This window comes from Camellia sinensis, chromosome 8 (genome assembly GCF_055761805.1).
Source record: "Camellia sinensis isolate YWXY chromosome 8, ASM5576180v1, whole genome shotgun sequence".
Classification (NCBI taxonomy): Eukaryota; Viridiplantae; Streptophyta; class Magnoliopsida; order Ericales; family Theaceae; genus Camellia; species Camellia sinensis.
The window spans coordinates 122,578,235-122,603,448 of record NC_138968.1 but is presented as its reverse complement, the minus strand read 5'-3'; the positions used below and the strand labels follow the sequence as shown (position 1 = coordinate 122,603,448).

The following is a 25,214-nucleotide window of genomic DNA, read 5'->3' as shown; positions in this document are numbered from 1 at the left end:
ACGAATCCATAGTCCCATTTGAAAAGTTGGTTATTGTAATTCATTTTTAATTTTTTTACTACTTTAATTTAATTAAGAAAGTTATGTTTTGAAATATAGTGGACTTTTTTTTTTAATGTTAATTTGATGATTGTGAAAGAAAAATCAAAATGATTATGAATTTAATGTGTCATTTTATTTTATTGATTACTGTAACCCATTTTATTTTTATTGATTATTTAACTCAAATAATCCTTTCCAAACAAGGCCAATAAATATTAACCACAAAAATATATTACTTAAAAAAATCATTTTTCTCGCACCATAGCATTTTTGTAATGAAAAAGTCTAAAAACACATAAAATTTTAAATACATAACGCATAGATCATAGATGTTCTATATGCGAATTTTGTGTTTGAAATTTTCTATGCATGTAACATAATTGAATAGTAATCAGCTTGTTTAGTGTGGATTTTCAGGATTTATTTTTCAGATAGTTGAAATTTTTTATTTTCACCAATTTTTTTAATATTTTAAGCAATTTTTTTTTTCTAATTTTTAGATACACCTAACATAAATACACTTAAAAAGAATAATATATGTGGAAATACCAAAAATAAAAAAATATACGAGAATTCAGTACATTTTTCATATTATTGTGTATTTATTAATTTTTAAAAATATTTTATACAAATATTTTGCTTTTTAGATATATTTAAGTAAGATACATCTAAAAAAGTAAAATAATATTTAAAATTTAAAAAATATTTATTAAAAATAAAAAAATATAAAAAATATAAATAAAAAAAATAAATTTCTAAAAAATTAAAACCAAACATACTGAATAGTCTTTCAATTCACTAACTTTTTTTTAGCAAATATGTAAAGAGATTGGAAAATAAAATCAAATATCATTGCTCCAAAATTGTAAGCTCATGTTCAAAAAATAAATTGATTCTATTTAAAATTGCAATTCAGTGGGCCGGTCCGAGCCCAAACCAATTGAGAAGTGTAGAAGGAGAGGATCCGGACTCGAATATAACGGTGCTTGAATCGTTGGTCACATCTTCTTCGCACCCCTTCCTCCACTCTCCGCACGGTCGCGTCGTCGGCTCACAGTTGGCGGCGAACTCACCTGTTTTCGGCGACATAGCTTCTCTATTCGTACAGAAAATGCAAACAGTACTCTCTCTCTCTCTCTCTCTCTCTACAGACATGCGTGTGTATATGCATCTACATCTACGTTTGTGCCTATATTGTTGCAGATTTATTTTTTTTGATATTTTGATTATTTGGTGCGAATGTCTTTGAATTTTCAGCTCCTAATAGCAACTGAAGAATCCCATTTTCTTCTTCGACTCTTCAAAGGCAGCATCCTAACCCTAGACTCCATCAAGGACTGTATCGCTCGGTCCTTTGCTGACATTTTCTGTGGCAAATCCAACATTGATTTTTTCGATCAAAGGTATCTAATTTTATTGATTTTTTTTTTAAAATTTAAATTTGGGTAAAAATGGCTCATTCTTGATTTAAACTTATACCAAATTGAGTTTTACCCATGTTTTTTTCACCCAAATCTGTATCAAATTTAAATTTTGAGTGCTTCCTGCTTATAGCTGAGTTTGTCTATTGGAGCACTTTCTATCAAATAAATCTTTTATGCCGTGATTGGTTTTGGTTAAGGGATTTGGGAAGGAAAAAGGAAAATGGAGGTGAAATGTAAATAAAATATAGCTACATTTCACTAGTTTCACACACTTTTGCCTTTCCCTTTCCAAATCGTTCAACTAAACACAGTGTTACTCAAAAGGGCTGGAGTTGGCCTTACATTTCTTTTAATAATTAACTCTTACGTATATTTGTGTCATCTCACAAATTATATGTGTGTATCTAGGTATGTACATGTAAATTTTCTTGTTTGTTTTTTGTTTTTCCTTTTTACAATGAAATCTTTAGCAGTTTGCATTACAACCCACATTGTGAATATGTATAGGCGCAATGGAGTACTGCCTTGTGCTCTTCAAGATATCATTGAGACTGTTGGTGATCAGCGCCAGCAACAGAATGAAGATTGGTTCTCACAAAGAAAGGATTGCAATGATAAAAGAGATTTGTGGGCAGTTTTCAATGTATTGGACACAATGCTGAAAGATAGTTTGGAGCGTTTAAAGACGATGAGGTCAGGATTTTGATTTTAGATCATTTTTGAAGTGGCTCATTGGAAAGTTATACATTATAGTCCTTCCCATTACAAGATGAAAATATTACGGAAGCTCTTAATTTTAATAATTCCATTTGTGCTAATTTTCAATTGATATGTTTTAAAATATTTATATCCATTATTGAGATTGTTGTTGTTTGAACTTGCACAAGTGTCTATGTATTTGAAGTTATTGTTGCTTAATATTGTAGTTTGATTAGGATGTGAAGTTATTGTTGTTGCTTAAATTGCCTAGTTTGGTTAGAAGGTAATTTTGAGTTTGTGGCATGCAATATGAATAGATTGTATAGATTGCACTTCAGTTTTTGCTTTGAAGCTTTGATAGGGATGAGAATTTTTTTTCCTGACATCATGTTTTGATGCACCCCTGGTGTTTCACAATTCAGAGCCAATTTATGGAAAGTACAATAGTAAAATTCATTGCAGAGCTCACTCTCAGGTGCTATTCTGTCATGTCTTAAATGCGTAAAGTTCTGAATCTTCTGATGTATTTTTGAATCAACCGACTAAATTTGTATAGGATAAAACTACATGTTGAAGCTTGATATGTTCCATTTTATGGTTACTCTCGTGCCTTTTTCTTTTGTCTAATCAGTTCCATTTTTAGTTGTTTTATACATTTGGTTTTCTTATTTGCAAGCATGGACACTTAGAGGTTCTTCACCCTTGTCATTTGGTGTGATTACGTTATGCCTATACATTGTAGGAAATTATTTAGTTCGTAAATTTACAATTGCTCTAAACTAAATAGAGTGTTTCTAAATTCTTGAATGTCATCTCGTAATAGTTTCTATGAACTTTGTAGGGAAGGCATATCATGGGCACACATAGGCCTATGCAGTCGCACTTTTGAAGGCAGTTACACTCAGCATGTAGCCATTATTAGGGCTTTGTGTTTGGAAGGTAAGTTGGGAGCATCCCTATGGCTTAGGAAGAAGATGATTCGGAATGGTGTAATTCCAGATGTGCTTACACACAATTATCTTCTTAATGGACTTTGTAAAACTGGTGAATTGGAGAAGGCAAATTGGCTTGTTAGTGAGATGTTATATTGTGGTACTAGTCCCAACTGTGCTACCTATAACACTTTAATGAAGGGTTATTGCCTAATTAATAATGTGGACAGAGCTCTCGATGTTTTCTCTACAATGGCGAATTCTGGTGTTACGCCAAATAGAGTTTCCTGTAACATTTTAGTACATGCACTTTGCAAGAAAGGACTATTGGAGGATGCTAGGAAGCTTCTTAAAGAAATATTAGATGAAAATTGTGACAAGGGAAGATCAAATTTAATCACTTCTACAATACTCATGGATGGTCACTTCAAGAATGGAGATACGGTGCAGGCTCTTGCTTTTTGGGATGAGATGCTCCAAAGGGGTACCCAAATGGATGTTATTTCCTATAATGTTATTATTTATGGATTTTGTTCGAGCCGAGACATGACAGTTTCATATAGATACTTATCTGAAATGTTTAAGAGTGGCCTTATTCCTGATGTTTTCACTTACAATACACTTATAAGTGCTCTTTGTAAGGAAGGAAGGATTGATGAGGCTTGTTATATCTACAGTGTTATGTCAAGAATGGGGGTGGCTCCTGATCATATCTCATACAAAATGCTCATTCAAGGCCTCTGTATTCAGGGGCATGTAATTGAGGCTAATGAGTTTCTTGTTTCTATGTTAGAAAATTCGATTGTACCTGAGCCTCTCATCTGGAATTCTATAATTGATGGCTATGGTAGAAGTGGAGATATTCAAAATGCTCTCTCCATTAGAGATCAAATGGTGGCATTTGGTGTCTTGCCCAACGTTTTTACTTACAATGCATTGATCCATGCACACACAAAACGAGGCAAAATTGTTGAAGCTCATTCTCTAAAGAAGGAGATGCTCGTAAATGGTCTTTCTCCTGATTTGGTCACTTATAATCTGTTGCTAGGTGCTGCTTGTTATGTTGGACACATTCATTCTGCACTCCAATTACATGATGAAATACTGAGGACAGGTTATGATCCAGACATCATAACTTATACCGAGCTCATTAAAGGTTATTGTATGAGAGGTAAAGTAATGGAGGCTGAAAAACTTTTTGCCAAGATACAGAGGTCTGGTTTACCCATTGATCATGTTCCATTTCTAATACTCATGAAAAAGTACTGCAAGATGAGAGATTTTAACAAGGCATTTGACCTTTATCAAATATGGCTTGGAAGGGACAAATAAGTATTTGCGTTAGCCAATTATTAATGCATGGACGGTGATGATAGTCAGCTTCTGGAAAATGATGCCTCATAATGGAATGGTTGTTGCTGACCTTGTATCTAAGGGACTGTTCAGGAATTTCTATGAAAAACTTCAGGCTGAGTTGATGCTTGTTACTTTGTCCTGTTCTCCCTGGTTTCAGAAAAGGCTTGTGGTTTCTTCACAGAGGGAGAAGGCCACACAAGTGGTAGTCCAACCCAGTCGTATCCTCAGCTGATTCAATTGATTGAGTTTGTAAAACATGGCCTAAATTTCAAGAGTTATGATGGTGGTAGTTTTCTGCTTTTTCAGTGGTTTCGTTTAATAGCAGGTATGTGCTTTCCATTTTCAATTTATATTTCAGCATTTCAGAGTATTTTATTTTCACATTATATATTATAGACTTGAATGCAAATATTAGCTTGTATATAATTTTAATTTAAGAAAAAATTATTAAGTTTAAAGAATCTGTACCTTGAGATACCTTGTTTAGCAATAGGCTAATTGATTGGATCCACAAGTTATTTGAATTTTTATGTAATAGATTAGTATTCAGCTTACTGGAAGCAAGGTATATTAGATTGTGGGATAGTGTAAGCATTTAAGGTTTTGAAGGATGAAATTTTGCAGTATTGCGGAGGTAACGCTTAGGATGACTTGTAGATTTGGGATAAAGCTTAAGTTTGGAGAGATATGAGGGGTGTGGTTTAGCTTTGGGGGGGGGGGGGGGGGGGGATTGTTGAGATATTCGAGGAGTGATTATTCCTCACCTGTGAAATCCAAAATATTCATATTTTATTTTCCTCTCCTATGAATAAATCTATTTTGAGAAAATATATAAGCTTACTACAAATTAGCAAGACAAAGGAAAGGGATACCTGCTTGTTCTCTTCAGAATGCTAATCTCACATTTTAGGGTTATGCTAATTTCACATTCTAGGACCATTATCAGAATTTAAATTTGACACTGCTCAATTTTGTCCTTTGAAGTATAATCCCAACTGGTTCAATGCTTCCAGTTAAGTCTTAAACCTGATCTGTTGATGCTGATGGTGCAGCATAACTGTAATCTGGCATGTTTATCCAGTCATGAGCCTTTGACACATTGTTGACCAATTTCAGACTTGCAGTTGGTATATTTGAACCTTCTCAGACAAGGCTAGCATGCAAATGCAGTGACTGGAGGAACCTAAAACGGAAAATCTTAATCCTAAAAATCATTCTAGTGCAATGTGTAGAACTCGTCGAGTACTATATGCTTGCAAAAAGTCACGGTGATCGGATATCGATAGCTATATGATCGTGTTAGTTTTTTGTCAGCTGTTAACTATAACACCATCCAATTTTTATACAAAGTTGATTTGATCATGTAGTTAGCGATATCTGATCAACGTGATTTTTTACAGGCATATAGTACTCGACGAGTTCTACATATTAAACGGTTCAAATTATCAAAACAAGACCGTGATGGCCCCCACTGGCCTATCATTACCCTTCAATTTAATGAATATATATACCTAATTTTTTTTTTTTTCCTTTGACAGCCCACTTTCATCAGTTCAGTACCAATCACGTCAACTGGTTGATTTGTATTAAAATATTATGTAAATTAATTTTTTTATATTTTTAATTTGTGAATAGTGATAATTTTTTAACTTTTTTAGTAATTTTTTGGTTATTTGGCTTTTTTTTAGGATGCCAAACCAGACCTCAGTCTCATAGATTTGGTTTTTTATCTATTGTTCGTATTTATTCTTCGAAAATGCTTATTTGTCGGTGTAATGTTTGTGTTGATGATTTCACTTCGTTGTGCTGATTTTATGATGTGCTGGTTCGAATACACGATCGCTGAAATGTAGTATTAATTTTGGTGCTGTGATTTGATGATTCTGTTAATTTTGGTGTTGATTTGATGATTTATGATGTGCTGGTTCGAATACTACTACTTGTTATTTTGTTAATTTTGGTGCTGAGATTTGAAATGTAGTATTAATTTTGGTGCTGAGATTTGATGATTCTAAGATTTGATGATTCTGTTAATTTCGGCAAACTTGAGAGACGCCTCTAGGTGAAATAGTTCTTGATGTTTCCTTACAGATACTTCTGCTACTAATTAAGAGTCAATGTGTTCAACATTTGGCAGGCAACATTCTTGTGGCCATCTTTGATTACATTGTTGCATCTGTATGTGAAAATTTGCTAACTGTCTGTTTAGAAATGTGATGGCTGTTGGTAACACCCTATTTAGACACATCTCATATTCCGATTGGACCAGTTTTGACATTACTACAAAATCAAGTTTTCAATAATTAATTGATAGTCTCCACCCACTCTTCTGGAACCTACATTTTAGATACATTTGATTAAACGGTTGGAAACGTCAGGGTGAGGGGGTGGGGAAAGGTTGTTGGTGTATCGTTATAGAAAGCATTTTAACATATCAAAGTTTGCATTATTCCTAAATTCCAGATTGGAGAAACAAACTCAAACTTAACAGTGATGCTAAGCGAAGCTTTTCCATTATTATTGGAAAGCTCTTTTGCATAATTTGCAAAACTGTCTATTGGCTTGTTTAATGCAGTAAACTAAGCTTTTATAATTTTATAATGTTTCACTTTTTTGTTTGGGAGTAGTCGAGAAGATGGACACCTGTGTTTGATTTTTTGCTCCAAGGCCTTTTTAAGGAATTTTGATCCCTTTCAAGGGTTTGGGACTACCAATGATCTATCTACCTAAATATCTAAAATCAAGATTTATCCATTTAGAATTTTTTTGCAAAGACCATGGGCAAAATAAAGATCAGAATCAACAGTAAGTGATCTGATCTGATCTGTTCATCACATTTTCATTCAATCATTAGGCATAACACAATACGATTTTGATCTGAAGTTATTTGTGTTGTGTTGTGTTGTGTAGTTTTAGGATTCAGAAGGATCGGCCGTTTGGTGGTGAGAGTCGCTCTTCAGAGCGACAACGTTGAACTCGTCGCCGTTAACGATCTGTTCATTACTACTGATTACATGGTAAAAATCACCATTTCTCTCACATTATTGATGATGATACCCATCATGATTATATGGATCGCTGAATGTCTCGTTGTTCGCTATTTTTTCTTTTTTTTAAATTTTGATCGGCATTTAGTGTAAGAAACGCATCAATCAGTCGCCATTCAAATTTCTGATCTATTGTTGTTTCGATCTGAACTAATCATCATAGATTTATGTGATCCATGATTCTTATTTTGGAGATGTGTATTAGTACGATATGTTTGTAATCTGAAACTATGTATTCGTTTCAGAATTTCTGTGATTTTGTTGTATTCATGTTATTTGCTTGGATGGAGTATATTTCATGTCTATATATAATGTTTGCATATGTAAATTCATGGAACTAGCCCAACCACGCTATGTGTTGTTGGAAATTTTTAGTTTCGTCCTAGGATGTGCTTTTGTCTAATCAAATGTTGTGAGAGAACTTTAATCATGCAAAATTGAAGAGTCAAATAGAATTCATGCCACATACATAACAAGCACATGTATATAGAAATAGAATGTGTGAGGTTGCCTTTGTTTGAGTTTTGAAGAAACTTCGTGACAAAGAAAATTCCTAAGCAAATTAGCATTAAACTATCTAGATGAATTGTTTTGCTCTAGCTTTTAATTTCCACATAGCTATATAATATGCATAAAAAATTTCCTAAGCAAATTAGCATTAAACTATCTAGATGAATTGTTTTGCTCTAGCTTTTAATTTCCACATAGCTATATAATATGCATAATTATTTATTTATTTATTTTTCTCTCTTTTTATCATGGACAATGAATTGTAACCATTTCAGTGGCCCCAAGTCACCATTAGGCCATGAAATCAATTATTGGATATCCATCTTTTGTTAACTTGATTTAGATTTTGTGCTGTACGGACCTACATGTTTAAATATGATAGTGTTCACAACCAATGGAAAAAGAATGAGCTTAAGGTTAAGGATTCCAAGACCCTTCTCTTTGGTGACAAACCTGTCGCTGTCTTTGGTTCAAGGTATAAACTGGTTCTCTATCTTTATATTTCAATTTTTTAAAGATCACATCCTCTGATTATTGATTATAATTTCTTTGCTTGTTATTTAGAAACCCAGAGGAGATTCTGTGGGGTGAGGTTGGAGCTGAATATGTTGTTGAGTCCATGGGAGTTTTTACTGACAAGGACAAAGCTGCTGCACATTTGAAGGTTTGCCTTAATTTGCTGCTCTCTTAATATGCATTTTGGCTCATGCACACATACTTGAATGATATTGTTGATGAAATTCATCTGTATTGATGCATTTTGGCTCATGCACACGTTGAATTTGTTTTCATGTTTGGCTACATTGACCTTAGTTATTATTATTATATTCATAATCTAATCTTGTAATGGCTTCATATAATGGTGCTGTTTGATGTAGCTATTAAAACATATTATAGATTATAGCTTAACAGATTATAGATTATGACTTTAATCAGAAGCTATTAATCTGTTTGGTATAACTGTTGGATTATAGATTTAAGTTTCTGAGTAATGTTTGTTAAATAAGCTGTGAAGTAGCTTTTTCAATTAACTTTTATTTTTTATTATTCACTATTTGTCTACATTTCTCATAAAAAATAATAATAATATTTTATAGTCCATTTGGGTCTTTTTCTATTTTTAGAAAAAAAAAAATAAAAAAATTTAAGAGTATAACCGTAAATTAACATGTCCACAGTAGAAGCTGATAATCAGAAGCAAGGGGTGAGCAGCTTCTCAGAATCAACTTTTTTGACTTAAAATAAGTTGTTAGAATCAGAAGTTGTTTGAAATAAGTTTAACCAAACAATTCAAAATAACTTTTTAAAAGCCAGAAGTCATAAGTTGGCTCAAAAAAGCCCTACCAAACACCCCCAATACTTGTTCTGGTGCAATCTCCCGCACATAAATCTGAATGTTCTTTGCATATTATGCTTAGTTGGACAGTGTTGAGGGTCATTTTTCAAATTTTATTTATTTATTTTGTTGGTTTGTTGACGTTAATCAGTATTGCCCCATTTTTTGTTTGATTACTTGGGTGGCGCAAAGAAGGTTGTCATTTCTGCTCCGAGTAAGGATGCTCCAATATTTGTTATGGGTGTCAATGAGAAGGAATACAAATCAGATATTGATATTGTTTCCAATGCTAGTTGCACTACCAACTGTCTTGCTCCATTGGCGAATGTTGCTTTGTACTTGGTTTCAGTTTATATCATAACAAAGGACTGGAATGCCTATCTTACGTTTCTTGCATATAAATTGCTACAGGTTATTAATGACAAATTTGGCATTGTCAAAGGCCTTATGACCACAGTGCATTCAATTACTCGTGCGAGTACTACTCATTGTCCTTTTTTCTTGAGATAAAGTGAACTTTTTTATCTTATTATTTCATGCCTTTCAGCAACACAAAAGACTGTTGATGGTCCATCAATGAAGGACTTGAGAGGTGAAAGAGCTGCCTCTTTTAACATTATCCCTAGCAGTACTGGAGCTGCCAAGGTATTTTGGTGTGAAGTGATGCTATTATTAGAATTCTTCATAATAATGATGCATTTCTATCACATTGACCTTATGGTGCTTCTACTCTTTAAGAAAGTTTTGCATTCGGACAAAAGAGAAATAGATTTAAAAGAAGCAAAATTGAGAAGCTTTTTCTGATAATTTTTTTTTAGATGGTTCGGAAATGATAACAGAAAGATCAAAAACAAACAAAGAGCTAAAGAGGGCTAGACCCTCTCATACACGATACCCGACCATATCAGCCACAAGTAAAGGTCTAAGGGATTGTGGAGGGTCATCATACACCTCCAGGTCCACGGCTTGAGCAGCTCCTAAACGGGCAAGTTCATCAGCACATTTGTTCCCTTCACGATAGATGTGTGCAATGGCACATTCAGTGCGTTGGAGAAGTGCCTTGATGTCAAAGAGAAGAGCTCTAAATGGGTAGTGCTGAAGTTGTTCGTTTGGGGTGGAAATCTGGTTCACAGCCACTTGACAGTCTGTCTCTACTTGGATGTCTCTCCAACCTTTCTCCAGAATAATGGTCAGGCCTCGATAAATTGCCCACAGTTCTGCCTCTAGACTAGTAGCAGATTCCAGCTTTCTAGTGTAGCCTAACACCCACTGTCTTCTTTCATCTCGAAACAGACCACCAAAGCCTGCTTGACCTGGTTCATCTTTGGCACAGCCATCCGTATTTAATTTTAGTTTACCTGCATAAGGAGGCAACCAAGCAATTAGTTTGGGGACAGGGTGATCAGTGGCAAGGGGGAGACATAAAAGCTTCATGAATATTAGAGGCATATTGGAAGGCTTGGAAAATGCTATGAGAAGCATTACCATCCAAATTGGCAAACACTTTATTATTTCTATCCTTCTAGATTTGCCATAACAGAGCAGCAAACCAAGTCTTCCAAGGGATGCCTCTAAATTCTTGTTTGTTATCCTTAAGATTGGATACAATCCAATTCTCAAAGGTAGTAGATTCAGCCTCCCTTTGCCATTGATCATTTCTAACAATCTTCCAAATGTTCCTAGCATAAGTACAATCCCAAAAAAGATGGAGTAGATCTTCGCAATGCATATTGCAACGGGGACAAAAAACATTTTCCGTGAGTCTTCTAACAACCCTCATTTGATTTGTAAGCAATTTATTTTGCAAAATGAGCCAGAAAAACCCCTTAAGTTTTTGGGGCAACTTGAGTTTCCAGATTCATTTCCAACTTGCTTCAGGGTTCCCAGCCTCAGTGATTAAATCATAAGTTGAGGTAGAAGTGAAAGAGCCAGTGGAAGTACCTACCCAGCAGGGTTTATCAGGTAAGTTAGTGAGTCTAGGCGGGAACACACTTTTAATGCTGGTAATATCCTGAGGGGTTAAAAAATTCTCAATGCTACCAAGTTTCCAACTCAGGCTGCTATCAAAATGGCGTTGATAGTTGTGTCATCACAGTGATTTCCAGGAGAAGTGTCTACCAGAGGTTGATTGCCACACCACCAATCTTTCCAAAGTGACACTATAGCTCCATCCCCAATGGTCCACTTAGTACCTTTCCTAAGAACATCTTTAGAATGAACAATACTTCTCCAAATATGTGAGCTACTCTGCTTGGTAGGCCAAGTGAACAGGCTGTGATTTTGTAAATACTTACTTTTAAGCATGTCAGTCCAAAGTGTATCATTTCCATATAAAAGGCTCCCCCCAAGTTTGGAAAGAAGAGCTAGATTTATTTTTAGCCTTACGGATACCCAATCCCCCTTTGTCTTTAGGTTTGCAAACTTGATCCCAGTTGACAAGATGAACTTTCTTGACATTACCATGATCTCCCCACAGAAAATTTCTGTTGATTTTATCAATATCTGCACAAATGTTATTTGGAAGTTTAGCTGTGGACATCACATAAGAAGGCATTGTTGAAGTGACACACTGAATGAAGGTGGCTCGACCTGCCATAGATAGGACACTAGCTTTCCAACCAGACAATTTCTTGTGCAATTTCTCAATGATAAATTGGAAATAATTTTTGCTGGCTCTGCCATGAAGAATTGGTGTACCAAGATAGCGACCAAGGTTTTGAGTAAGTGGGAAACCACTTATATTGCTGAGTTCTCTAGCTTTGGTAAACAAAAATTTTGGACTTATGGGGATTAATTTTCTGGCCCAAGAGTTCACAAAATTCATGAAGAACATCCAAAATCACCTCACAACTAGTTGTATCAGCTTTAGCAAAGAGTAGTAGATCATCGGCGAAGAATAAATGTGAAATGGGAAGACAGTTCCGAGTAGCTTTGATACCTTTCCAATCACCACCATTAACTTTGCTATTGATCATACTAGAAAGTTTTTCCATGCAGGGAATAAATATATAGGGGGAAAGTGGGTCTCCCTGCCTAAGGCCTCTGCCCATGGGAAAGTCAGGGAGTGCTTGACCATTCCAAAGTATAGCCGTGTTAACAGAAGTGACACAACTCATAATCAGCTCAACCCAACCACTATTAAGGTTAAGATCACAAAGGGTTTGTCGAATGAAAGCCCAAGAGATTCTGTCATAGGCTTTTTCTAAATCAATTTTAATCACCATGCCGCCTATTTTCCCTTTCTTGTGCCGGAGAGAATGGATAATCTCCTGGGTAATAATGATGTTATCATTTGTTGATCTACCTGGAACAAAACTACTTTGATTAGGACTGATAAGATTATCAAGAAGAGGTCGGATCCTATTAACCAAAATTTTAGTGACAATTTTGTAGCTCACATTGCACAAGCTGATGGGTCTGAATTTCTTAATAATATCAGGATTATCCACCTTAGGAATAAGAGATACGAGGGTTTTATTTGCTTCCTCAGGGACTTTGTTAGTAGCAAAACAATTCTTCACAAATTGACAAACAGAGGTACCTACCAAGTGCCAAAATTTCTGGTAGAAGACAGCTTGGATGCCATCCGGACCAGGGGCTTTGTATGCCTTGCTACTCTTAACAGCTTCCCAGACTTCTTTGTTAGAAATAGGTAATGAAAGAAACTGATTGTCCACCTCCTTGATTTTAGCCCCCAAAACAACAGTTCTAGGAGTTGTAGCAGTGTTATCACCCTTAAAAAGATTCATAAAGTAGTCTTGAACATGTGCTTGAAGCTCCGAAACCTCAGAAATCCAGGTACCATCATCTTGGATGAGCATATTGATCCTAATTTTCCTCCTTTTAGCAATGGTAGCCGTGTGAAAAAACTTGGTGTCTCTCCCATTGAGTAATCCAATTTACTCTAGATTTTTGGAACCATAAAATCTCTTCTTGGTGTAACACCTGATTATATTCTTTAACCAGATCTTTTTCCAGCAAAAACATGTTGTGGGTGAAACGAACATCCTGGGCTTTTTGAATGCCTTCAATATGAGCAAGAAGTCTACTTTTTTTGGCGAAAATGTTCCCAAAAACCTCTTTATTCCAAATTTTAGTAGTTAACATCAAGTGATTGACTTTATCAAGTAAATGAGAATCACAATTATTCCAAGCTTGTTGGACTACACTCCTGAAATCAGGGTGTGTAATCCAAGCTGCTTCTAAACGGAAAACTTTATTAAAGGGGGTGAAAGAATGCATACCTTCAGTAAAGACGACAAATGGAGAATGATCGGAGTAGGTTCGTGGAAGATTTCGAACAGTGCAACCAGGAAATAGAGAACTCCAAGCAGAATTGCAAAGAGCACGATCCAACCGCTCCTTTGTATTTGCCATTCCTTGGTGGTTATTCGTCCATGTAAGTTCAGGGCCTGAACAACCCAAATCCATGAGGTTACAGTTGCTAATCCGCTCCAAGAATTTGTTATTTCTGCCCACATTGCTGTTAGGTATGAAGCTTCTTCGTTCGCCTTGAGTAGCAAAGTCATTAAAATCACCCGCAACTAGCCAAGGAGCTGTCATGTTCGCTGCCATTGCTTCCATATCACCCCAAAGCTGGTCCCTGTTTCTCAAGTAAGGGCTTGCATAGACAGCTGATAAAACCCAGTCTTCATAGTCTTCTTTGTGAACTGTTGCATGAATAGCCTGATAGTTTGCATGAGACACTCTGACATTGACTGTTAGGGTATCCCATAGAATCCAAATACCTCCTGCCCTCCCTGTAGGATCAACACTTGTTGAGGCTGTGAATCCCAGATTATTGAAAAACATCCCCATGGAACTCAAGGATACTTTTGTTTCCATAAGAACTAAAATAGCAGGCTTGTGAGTCCTCAGGATTTCAGTCAAATTTCTCTTGAAGGTGTTGTTGCCGGCTCCCCGGCAATTCCAAAAAAGCAACTTCATGGATTCCCTATTGGGAAAATCTGGTGGTGTTTGGTAGTCCGGCTGACCCATAAGGATGTTAACCCTGCGGTAATCGTCCACTGTTGCTCTCATCGGAGCCAGCCTCACCAGGTGTTGTAAGTGCCCTGTGAGATTCTTCCAGTTCGGTTCTACTTGTAGCCAAGCTCCCTCGATCCACCAATCTATGGCGGCTAGGTGAATTGCTTCTCTTTCGGGTTCGAGTGATAGGCTCAAATGATTGTAGTTCATCCGATGATGAACAATCTCTGGGATCTCCATTGGAGAGTGAAGGAGGATGAAGAGATATTGGGTCAGGAGGTTTTTCTTTCAGATTAGTCAAGAAAGGAAAGAGGGGTTGGGGTTGAGATGAGGCAAAAGAGGGATTAGGATTAGGCTGTGAAGAGTAGGGGTGCTGTCCCAGAGTAGGAATAGAAGTCGGAGATTTGGAGATCTCCATGGCATCAGGCTTTGCAGAGGAGCAGGTCCCTGCATTGTCTATCCCACCAGCTGTCTTCACTGACCTGCTTAGCACTAGTGGAATCTGCTAGCATTACAACCTTTTCTATGTTGGATGAATCTGAGACAGTAGTGGGCTGGTAAGTTGCTTGGGCTGGGCCTAAATTTTTTTGTGAATTTTGACCTTGACTTTCTTGAACTCTTCTGTTGGGTAACCCTTGAGTATACCTGAAACCACCCATTTGACCTTCCATACCTCCAGAGTTTGTGTCTTCTACAAGTGGCCCAAATCGGTTACTGCCCTTTGGCCCAGCTCCTGTAATGGGCTTTCTTCCTTGTATATTTTTATTGGGTTTCCTAGCTACTAGCATCCATGGCCCAAATTTAGTTGACCCATTACCAGTATCAGACCCAGTAGATCTCTTATCATTGTGTTGAGCCTCCAGCCCGTTAGTTTGCATGTTGGATTGGGTGTTGTCTCCCTCGTGTGTCACCGGAATCCTTGTCTGACCAGTTGTTGCCGTCGTCGGAGAGAGTTTACATACATCAGCTCGATGTCCAACCCTGCCACGAGGAACAAAATAAATGAAGATGTTCATATTCAATAGTGTAAATATACTTACCAATTGCAAATTTTGACTTCAAAGGTTGGCTTAGATCGATTTCCACACAAACTCGAGCATAGCAACCTCTGGTCGATGTAGCGGTGTTTAGATCAACTTTCAGTGGTTTGCCCATGAGTTTAGCAATTTGGAAGAGCACTTTCTCATTATAGTACTCGATTGGAAGTTGGGGAAAGCGCACCCAAACTGCTGTTGAGCTTTCTTGTGCTGCAGATGGTTTGAAATCTGCTTCCCATTTGCGTACAGTAAGGTAATGATCCAGTTAAATCCGAGGGCCTTCAGAGACCACTTTCCCATAGTCTTGCTTCATTTCAAATTTAAACAAGAAGAACCCCAATCCCAGATCCACCACCTCGAAATCTCCTTGGAGACCCCACAGGTTTCGAACTCTGTTACTAAGTACCTTGAACCCTATATTTCTGCTCAAAAGCCTCACGATGAGGCAATCCTTCCATGGTCGCCTGATTTTTCGAATCAAGGTTCTTGGGAACGTTACCTTAGGGATATCGGGGTTCATCTGTTCCCACTCTTCTTGAATTTCGATTTCCTCATCCCCTTCACCATCGCTCAAGAGGTCATCATCAGAGGAGAGGTTCTCAAGGTCACTATCAAACGCTTTTTCATTTTGTCGAGCATTGAGTAGCACTTGTTTGAAAGATCTAGGTTTTCCGTCTTCTCTGACATCAGCGGTGTCTTTACCAGCAGTTTCCCCTAAATTGCTACTCGAAACAATGGGGGAAGGATCCAGCATGTGTTCGTCAGGGGCCATATGCTCCATTTCTTTCACTTTCTTAGTACTACGGATGAGATGATCCTCCTCTTCCGATGAGATTTCAGATGCTTTTGGTAGGGAAGCTCCAGAGGCCAACATAGCCGTTAGAGAGAGTGGTCGTGGCGAGTGTAAAGTGAAACACTTTTTCTGATAATTGAAGACTGAAAAACATCAACTTAATCTCAACTTCTGAAGTGACAAGTGTAAACTGTAAAAGACACTATGCAAACAGGTTCTTTGCATATAGCCTTATCTGATTCCTCAATCAGTTCATGGAATGGAAGGCTACCTTTTTGCAGTGGATTAGATGAGGTTTTAGTTAACTGATTACAAGTTTATTATGTTATTTGTTCCATGGTTTGAGAGAACTTTCTCTGACAAAATGAGAGGTTTATTCCTTGGAAAGCATAAATGTTTATCAAAAAATTTGTGTAGAATATTAAGTTCATTATTTAACAATTGATTATCTGATTTGTCAATTCTATGGAAGGTGGTCTTTTTACAATGGATTAACTGAGTTTTTGGTTGAGTGATTACAGGTTTTATTATTTCATTTGTTCCTTGGTTTGATTGAACTTTCTCTGACAAAATTATAAGAGAGTGGTTTAGTTTTTTGGAAAGCATGAATGTTTATCAAGAACAAATGCTTAGAATCTTAGCTTGTGATGCTTCTATACATTCTAATAACTTGTTGCTTCACCATAACATTCACTCTCCAGGTCATATCAGCATCGTTGGAGAAAGGAGTTTGGGAAGGCAGGATGTTGTTACATGATTGGCTTGTAATCCTCACAGCTCTGTATAATGATGCTTGTAAAGTTGTTTAGTATGAGCATGGAAATTCAACAACTTCTCACATTGATGTCGCATTCTCGCAATGCCCACAACTGCAGCCTTTACCTCGCTTAGTTTTTGCTTTGCTTCATAATCCACTTCTCCATTTCCATGAGGAAGGAGTTCACGCTGACTACCGGATATACCTGCAATGCCTTTTCAGGTAAATGATGTTTGCATGGTTATTAGCCTGGAATAGTGTTGCGACATTAGAAACATACAAGTTGTGATCAATTTTAACTAATAGCATATTAAATAAATATTTTGATTAATTGAAAGCAGCTTTCCATGTGAGATTTTGGTTTCTTGGTGTTATTCTGCCAGGAATTTGGTATAATTGTGTTTAAGATGAATTTATCTTGTATTACTGGCTCATGTTCTCCTGCATATCATTCGCTTATCAAATCAGGGCCAGCCTTGTCCTATAAAGCATCGAGAAAATGATCATACGGTGTTTATGCCTTCTATTGCTGATCTTGAAGCTCATATTGCTGAATCTTATAAGATCGTCTCAGCTTTATATGGGCCTTTTAAGAACAAAGCTACAGAACAGGTAGGATAGATCAACATGGTTTTCCTTCATATTTAAAACAGTATTGAATAAGTTACATTAAACATGTAGGTTTGCCTTGTCATCTTATCTTGAGTGCTACCCTCTATTTTTGCTTAATTTCTTATGATTGACTATGAATTATATAAAACAAATTGAGAAATCAGGAAGATAAGATGCATAATTGTTCATTTTGAGATGTTTACCTGTGCAACTTCTATTCTATATACTAGTAATCTATTTGTGATCAAGTTTGCATAATCTGAAATATGGGACACTGACCTTTCATAGCGCTAAATTGGTGATGAAAATTATTATTGTTTCTTTCACTTTATGTTAAACCCACACTAATATAAAAAATGACAAAGTGAACTTTCAAGACATTACACTGTTGGGGCAAATTGTTAAACATAACTTAGTGAGAGTCAAGAGACCAATGTTGAATGGAAGCAAATTAAACAATGTGTTAGAATTTCCCATCTTTACCTTCACCTACTCCACTACACACTCCACTTCACCTACCTCCACTTCACCACACACTCCACTTCACCACCTCCACTACACCTACTACCACATTTTCTTCTATATATAGATTGTATAGGAATTGTAATATAACAATCTTGTAATACATCAAAGCAACAATCAATAATAATACATCAGTTATTTTAACATGGTATCAGAGCCTTGTTAAGAACCTCATATTTTCGCTTCACCGGCGGGCGGCAGCCTCGCCTTGGCCGCCCGCCGGACCTCTCATCTTCCAACTAATACAAGCTTCCTCTCTCTTGCTGGTTTTATGTCCAACAGACCCAACACACCATGCTCATCTTAAGTAATAACCAATAGTGTCTCATTCCACTGAGGACTAGCTCTCAGTGTCTCATAAACCTCCTTCACTAGCTTCTGCCCATTAGCAACATCATGTGATGGATGATCATCATTTGCAGGCAGTCCCTTTATGTCAAAGTATCTCGGCTCGATCACCGACAAGTTAGTTTCAGTGAGGTTCTGAGACATGGAAAGAGCTTGTTCTACAAAGCCAGTCATTGAAGGGATGGGACCAGACCCAAATACCTGTTGTTCACCAGCTTCAAATGAGTGACCCGGATCCGGATCCACAAACTCAGCATCATCTTTGAAACAGATGGATTGAGTTTGAGGGTGGTCTTGGTCTTTAGTTGAAACTGGCCCTCCTCGGCTCCACCATCTTATCCGACGGCCTCTACGACAGCTAGACGCGGCTCTGCCCCTTGCGCTCGATCAGCGAGCTCGCACGGCCTACGCACCTCCTGTCTGTCACCGGAAGCCTCGCCACTGCTTCCAGCCGTGACTGCTCACTGCCGAGCCACCACCGCACCGCTGAGACTTCATCGGCCTCGACCATCACCGCCGCGAGGTAGAAATCAAGGTGGAAGTAATCCTTATCACGGAGGTGCAGTGGCACGGGGTACATCACCATCGTCATCCAACGCCGACCACGCCACCAACAACCTCCGCGACACCGCCGCGATCGCCTCCGCAAGCGCCGCCGACCTGTACGGGATGCACATCCTGAACTTCTCTCTCTCTTTGCCTCTTCTCTCTCTCTATATTTCTGATTTTTGGTGAGACCAAACCCACGGTCTCTCTCTCTCTCAAACAACAAAGTCCCATATTTACACATGCTGTTCTCTCTCCATTTACACACGGATCCAACTCAGATTGGCCTGGATGTTATCAAAAGCTGCTGTGATAAATAATTAATTCTCTGGTGTTGAGAGTGGGATATGAACCCACGCCCTTTCAGTGGTACACTTGTTGATATTCGTGATGTTTTTTTTTTTCGGCCATGTTATCACCCACTCTCTCTCTCTCAGACAGCTTTTCTCTCTCTCACTTTACTTTTTTCCTTCACCACATACCACCCAACCTGTCTCCACTCTTATTTGAATTTTTTCCTTTTCTGTTTTTCTTTCTTTTGCCTTTTCTTATCATGACGCCCACATGCCATGTCTTTCAGTCTTTTGCCAAGTTCTTTTCTTTTTCTTCTTCTTATTCCCTTCTTTATTCTTTTCGTTTTTCATATATATATATATATATATATATATATATTTAAATAAAAAAAAAAAAAAAAAAATTCCACATTCCATTCACCACCTCGATTTTCAACCCGATCACATTTTTACACTAGGATCAACCCCGATCCCAATTTTACAGCAAAAAAAAAAAAAAAAAAAAAAAAAAAAAAAAAAAAAAAACACACACACACACAAAACAACCACACCCACAGTGGGTTTTTTCTTTCCTCTTCTCTACTCTACTGCAGGTCTCTTCTTCTTGCCGCCGTCCTGAACGGCCCTTGCCGGTGTTGCCTCCGTGTTTCCTTGTCCACCGAGCACGTTCAATCCCCCATACTCCTCCACTGCAGCATATGGCGGACGTCCAAATCGGAACATCACGGTTGCCTTCCGCTTCAGCTCCTTGTTTTCTGCCCTTAGCACGCTTATCTCTGCTCGCGCATCCTTATACATGCGTTGGAGCAGAGCCAGCTGGGAGTTTAAATGCTGCACTTCATTTGTCCTACTCTGCAGCCGGTTCGACAAATTTGTGACCGCCGTCATGGTTTCCACGCATGACTTCAGAGTATACTGATTAGCCTCAATATCAGTTTGCATCGCCATTTTTTGCTCCACCGACCGCATCGGAAAGTTCAATGGAGCAAAACCAGAGGTGTTTGGTTGCGGTTCCCTGGCCACCGCACCAGTTATTTCTCTTGTGGGCTCGTTCAGTTCTGGAAAGAGCGTGAGCAGGTTCTGGGTAACTGGACGGGAAGAAGAGGCCATGTTTTTGAGTTGCTAAGTGTTTCAGAGAAGGGTTGGTTTCCGGGTGTTTCAAGATTTGCAGAGACAAGCTCTCCGAGCGTTCAGAGGTTTCAGACTCGTATGCACAGCCTTCGCCTCAACCTTGTTTTAAATAGCCAGGGCCAGCCACGCGCATCGCGCGCCTCTTGCCGCCCGACAAACTGGCACGCCTTTTCATGGCACATCTTTTGATAAAGTGGACACGTCTTTTGATGGCACGCCTTTTGATGGCACGCCTTTTGAAAAATTGAGCGCACCTTTTGAGGATGCGATTTTTTATGGGTCCGACAAGACTCTGTAAACTGTCCCGACATTGATTCCGGTTAGCTCCTTTATGGGTCCGACAAGACTCTGTAAACTGTCCCGACATTGATTCCGGTTAGTTTCTACAAGGGTCCAGCAAGACTCCGTAAACTGTCACAACATTGTCTTCTACAACGGTCCGACATGACCCCATAAACTGTCTTCTACACCGGTCCGACATGACCCCATAAACTGTCTTCTACAAACGGTCCGACATGACCCCATAAACTGTCTTCTACAACGGTCCGACATGACCCCATAAACTGTCTTCTACAACGGTCCGACATGACCCCATAAACTGTCTTCTACATCGGTCTGACACCACCATACAGTGTCCTCTACAACGTTATGACACCCCATACAGTGTCTTCACCAACGGTCTGACACGACCATACAGTGTCTCCTATCCTTTTTTATTTTTATGTATTTTCTTGTTTTGTTACTCTCTCCAAACTCAAGTTGGTTAGTTTCTCTCCTCCTTGAGTTTGCGGGGGGCTGTTAGAATTTCCCATCTTTACCTTCACCTACTCCACTACACACTCCACTTCACCTACCTCCACTTCACCACACACTCCACTTCACCACCTCCACTACACCTACTACCACATTTTCTTCTATATATAGATTGTATAGGAATTGTAATATAACAATCTTGTAATACATCAAAGCAACAATCAATAATAATACATCAGTTATTTTAACACAATGTTGAGCTCAACTATGAACCATGCAAGGTAACCATTCATCATCTTGTTTTCACAACATTGATGTAAACTGTGTCTATCTTGGAGTAATTATTTTTAAATTTTTGTCTATCTTGGAGTAATTATTTTTAAATTTTTGTAGCAAGTTGATTTAGTTTAATCTCTGTTAACTCTTGAATATTGATAGTGAATTTTGGACGGCTTTGTGTACTAAGATTTATGTGTGATTGCTACAGATACTACAATTGGTAATCTATTTGAGAGTTTGGCCTATTCTATGCAGGTCGTGCAAGCTTGCATCGATTTGAAGCTTGTGAGCTCTCTGCTAGATTTTGAATGCCATTTCAACGAAGCCATTGAAAAGAAGATGTGATAAGTTGAGTTGTTTTGTTATATAGGTAGATATAACTCCAATCACAATATGTTCATTGAATAGTTGAATGCTACAAACAATGCTTATGGCACTAACCCTATAAATTGAAAATGATACTTTTGAAATCTCTATCATTTTATGATATGCAATCAAGATATTACATACTAATGAGTCAGAGCATGGCATTTGTTTGTTATTGAAATATCTTTTGATTAAGCCTCTTTGAATGTGACGAACATTTTTTTTTTTTTTTTTCTCGTGTAATTGAATTTTAATTTAGAGACTAACATATGGTCTGGTGATATGTTTGATATTTTATGTTTGGTTGTTGAGAAATCAAGAAAGGAATATACGTTGATGTTCATACTAGTATTTTTAGAGTAATTGTTATAAAATCAAAAAGCCAAAAAAAGCCAAAAAAAAAAAACTTTTAGAGACCAATTTTAGTTGTCTCAAAAAAATTATAGCCTTTACATACCATTTTCATTTGTCTTAAAAACTAAAACTTTTAGAGACTACTTTCATTTGTCTCAAAAACTAAACTTTTGACTATAATTAGACTTTTAGAGACAAATTTTGGTTGTCTCAAAATTAGAACTTTTTGCAATCACATATTTTTGTCTCTAAAAGTTTATTTATAGCGACAAATGCAAAATTATCTCTAAAAGTCATTTTTTGATTTTTCTGGACGGGTCATTTAGGACAAATTTTGCGATGGAGGAAATTAGTTGGCTAAAGTTTTTCCCAACAAATATTACATTTTTAGGTACAAAATAAATTTATCCTTAAAAAATTGATTTCTTGTAGTGTATCTTTTTATAATAAATAAAAAAATAAAAAAATAAATCATACCTAAAATAACCCTTAACTAACACCTTGACTACATAATATTTGTGACTTTGTGACTAGTTGCTAGTATTCACGATTTATCTTGCAGGAGTGAATACAATGTAACTTGGCTTTGGAGGGATTTATTGTGATCAAAAAATAAAACTAAGGTCGATGTAAAACTTTTCCAATTACATATCAAATAATTAGATTCATTGTAAAAGTGAAACAAAAGTTGATGATATTAACTTGTATTTTGTTTTGAAGAGATCTAAATTTTTTACTAAAATACCTTATATAGGTGTGAGATCCATATCATATAGACCCCATATATACCTTACACACATATGAAATATTTGACAAATTTTTTTTTTGGCTATCTCTAGCATGGTTGTTTTGCTCTAGTACTTTGAGTCCACATATCAAATTGATATATTATTGTTTTTTGGGTTCTATACATTGGATTGGGTTGGGTTTGGGGTTAATTTAGCCCTAACCCATCACTTTTTTTTTTTCATTGTGAATTTGACATATGGGCTTCAAGTGAGTTAAGAGGCCATGTTTGGTTATAGGTTCTTTAATTGAGTTAATTACTCACAGGTTCTCTTACAAGGACACCATTAAGGGAAAATTATACAATAGTTTTGGAGGGCTACGTGTTCACATTTTCTTATCAATTACTATTTATTATATTCTCTCATACTCCTGGACTACCCAATAATTATTAAGTCCAACAAATATTTGTATAGACCAAAAAGTTCTAAAAATTAATAATTAGCGACTTAATTAAATTTGTCACTAAAAATTGACAATTAGTGACTTTTTTAAAATGATAAATTACATGGTAGTCTCTACATTTTTTTTTCTTGAGTCATTTTGGTCCCTCCACTTTCAATTAGTTCAATTTTGACCTTTAATTTAAAATTTTGTGTTAATTTCGGCTAATTGAAAATGTCATTAGTGTTTTTGACAAAAGATAATCACTGAATTGATTGAATTTAACTCACCGAGTTTAATAAATTTATAATTTTACTCTAAAAAAAAGATAGCACATGCCCTTGTAGTTATAGAAATTATAAATATTGTCTTCTAAAAAAAAAAAATATTTAAAAGAATTAATAGAAAAAATGAAATTTCTAACCTCTCTTATACAATTATAAAATTACCTGAATTATGAATTGAAATATATTTTTAATGTCATTAAAAATAGTTAATTGACTTGATGATTTATTAATAAAATAGGTCATTTGTTATGCAATTAAAAACTTGAAGGGCGTGATCTAATTTTCAGAATAATATAGGACAATCTATATTTTAAGCAAATATAAGGAGTGTATTTGTAATTTATCCTTTAAATTAATAAACAAAAAAAATTTGAAGTGCTTATTTGTAGGGTTTAAAATAGTTTACATTTTGAAGTAATCTTTTTGTCAATCAAATTGGATTTTAACTTGGCTGACTCTTTTCAATTAGGTAACATTAACTCAAATTAAAAAATTTAGGAATCAAAATACATAAATTAATAGTTTAAAAAATGATGATAATTTAAGAGATTAAAATAAAATTAACCCACCCTTGACATTCTCCTCCTTGTGCCATTAAGTCTTATTATTATGTGATATGACTTTTTCTTTTTAATTAAACCAGTAACCCACAACCCCAACACATATAATCGCTCTTACATTCTTTTCTTTGGTAACCATTATTATCTTTTTACATCCTCTTCTCAATTGGATCCTCATCCTAATGTGAACAAACTTCCTAATATCAATTTTCACAGGTCTCACGTTCACACTTTTTTTTTTGACACTCATTTGTTCACATTTTTCAAAGCAAGAGAAAAAGCTAATGGAGGACCCAAGTCATGGCAACCTTATGTGGTCAAACATTCTCGACTTACGTGAATAAACATCCTATGGTTTTCTTAACTCAGTCAACAAATAAAAAGTTTAATTTGTACTTCATTTTCTTTTTATTATATACTTTCTCCCCCCTCCCCCCCTTGAATTCCTATATAAAAATTCATTGATTTGCATGAAATCCACTTGCAAAACGACCTTTTTTTTTTTTTTTTTTTTTTTTTTTCATTTGTGGCCTAACATAAGTAAGAAAATTTTGATCTATAATATTTTTTTAAAAAATTAAATCAACAATTTTTGTATTTTTCTTTGTATAAATTTGGATGCACTCGCAATAGTAAAAACTTCTTAATAAGAAAGTATTTCATCTACTAAATTAATTCCTTAATATTTAGTCTATCTAATTTCAATTACGTCAATTTTGTTCATAATTTATCTTTTAATTTTTTGTTTTAATTTTATCTCAATTTAATCATATCATTAATGTCAGATAAGTGTTTTGACAAAAAATATAAAAGTAACTAAGCCACACATAACTTGTTTTTAAGAGATAAAATAGTCTACTCATTTTTTTATTCTCAAGCCGCCGCCGCTCCCACAATGCAGATTATGTTGCAAGTATTTGGACAAAAATGGTCAGCACCAAACGAGTTAATCCAAATAAGAATTCTATATATATAATGTAAAATAAAAAAAAAAAAACATTCTTGAAAATGTTTGAGTGTACAAACCATATGCATTTGTGTAAGTGTTTACAAATATATAATATAAGTTATCTT

General features: G+C 36.2%; 2 protein-coding genes and 1 pseudogene across 9 annotated transcripts; 1 reads left to right on the top strand and 2 right to left on the bottom strand.

Moving 5' to 3' along the window:
• Window positions 1–1,008: 1,008 nt before the first annotated feature.
• On the top strand, window positions 1,009–21,947 carry LOC114257501 (uncharacterized). 8 transcript variants are annotated; one of them, XM_082883285.1, is made up of 11 exons: window positions 1,009–1,162; window positions 1,300–1,445; window positions 1,974–2,159; window positions 3,007–4,778; window positions 7,081–7,258; window positions 7,364–7,470; window positions 8,393–8,485; window positions 8,575–8,674; window positions 16,864–17,141; window positions 17,388–17,531; window positions 21,659–21,947. In XM_082883285.1, the coding sequence occupies exons 1-4, from the start codon at window positions 1,154–1,156 to the stop codon at window positions 4,427–4,429; spliced, it is 1,764 nt and encodes a 587-aa protein (XP_082739411.1). In that variant the 5' UTR covers window positions 1,009–1,153; the 3' UTR covers window positions 4,430–4,778; window positions 7,081–7,258; window positions 7,364–7,470; window positions 8,393–8,485; window positions 8,575–8,674; window positions 16,864–17,141; window positions 17,388–17,531; window positions 21,659–21,947. The 8 variants fall into 8 exon arrangements, with proteins under 8 accessions (XP_082739411.1, XP_082739412.1, XP_082739414.1 ...); XM_082883286.1 differs by lacking the exon at window positions 7,081–7,258; XM_082883288.1 differs by lacking the exon at window positions 17,388–17,531 and having other exon boundaries at window positions 21,612–21,947.
• Window positions 13,190–14,344, bottom strand: LOC145798024 (uncharacterized). The gene has a single exon (XM_082885469.1). It carries the CDS (start codon window positions 14,342–14,344, stop codon window positions 13,190–13,192), a length of 1,155 nt encoding a protein of 384 aa, XP_082741595.1.
• LOC145798023 (non-specific phospholipase C6 pseudogene) lies at window positions 18,357–18,987 on the bottom strand (annotated as a pseudogene).
• Window positions 21,948–25,214: the final 3,267 nt, after the last annotated feature.

Excerpts from the sequence above, each read along its gene's own strand:
- LOC145798024 (XM_082885469.1), bottom strand. The coding sequence starts at position 14,344 with ATGGGTCAGCCGGACTACCAAACACCACCAGATTTTCCCAATAGGGAA.
- LOC114257501 (XM_082883289.1), top strand. Across the intron at positions 1,446-1,973 it reads ATTGATTTTTTCGATCAAAG|GCGCAATGGAGTACTGCCTT; the intron begins GTATCTAATTTT and ends GAATATGTATAG. Across the intron at positions 2,160-3,006 it reads GAGCGTTTAAAGACGATGAG|GGAAGGCATATCATGGGCAC; the intron begins GTCAGGATTTTG and ends TGAACTTTGTAG.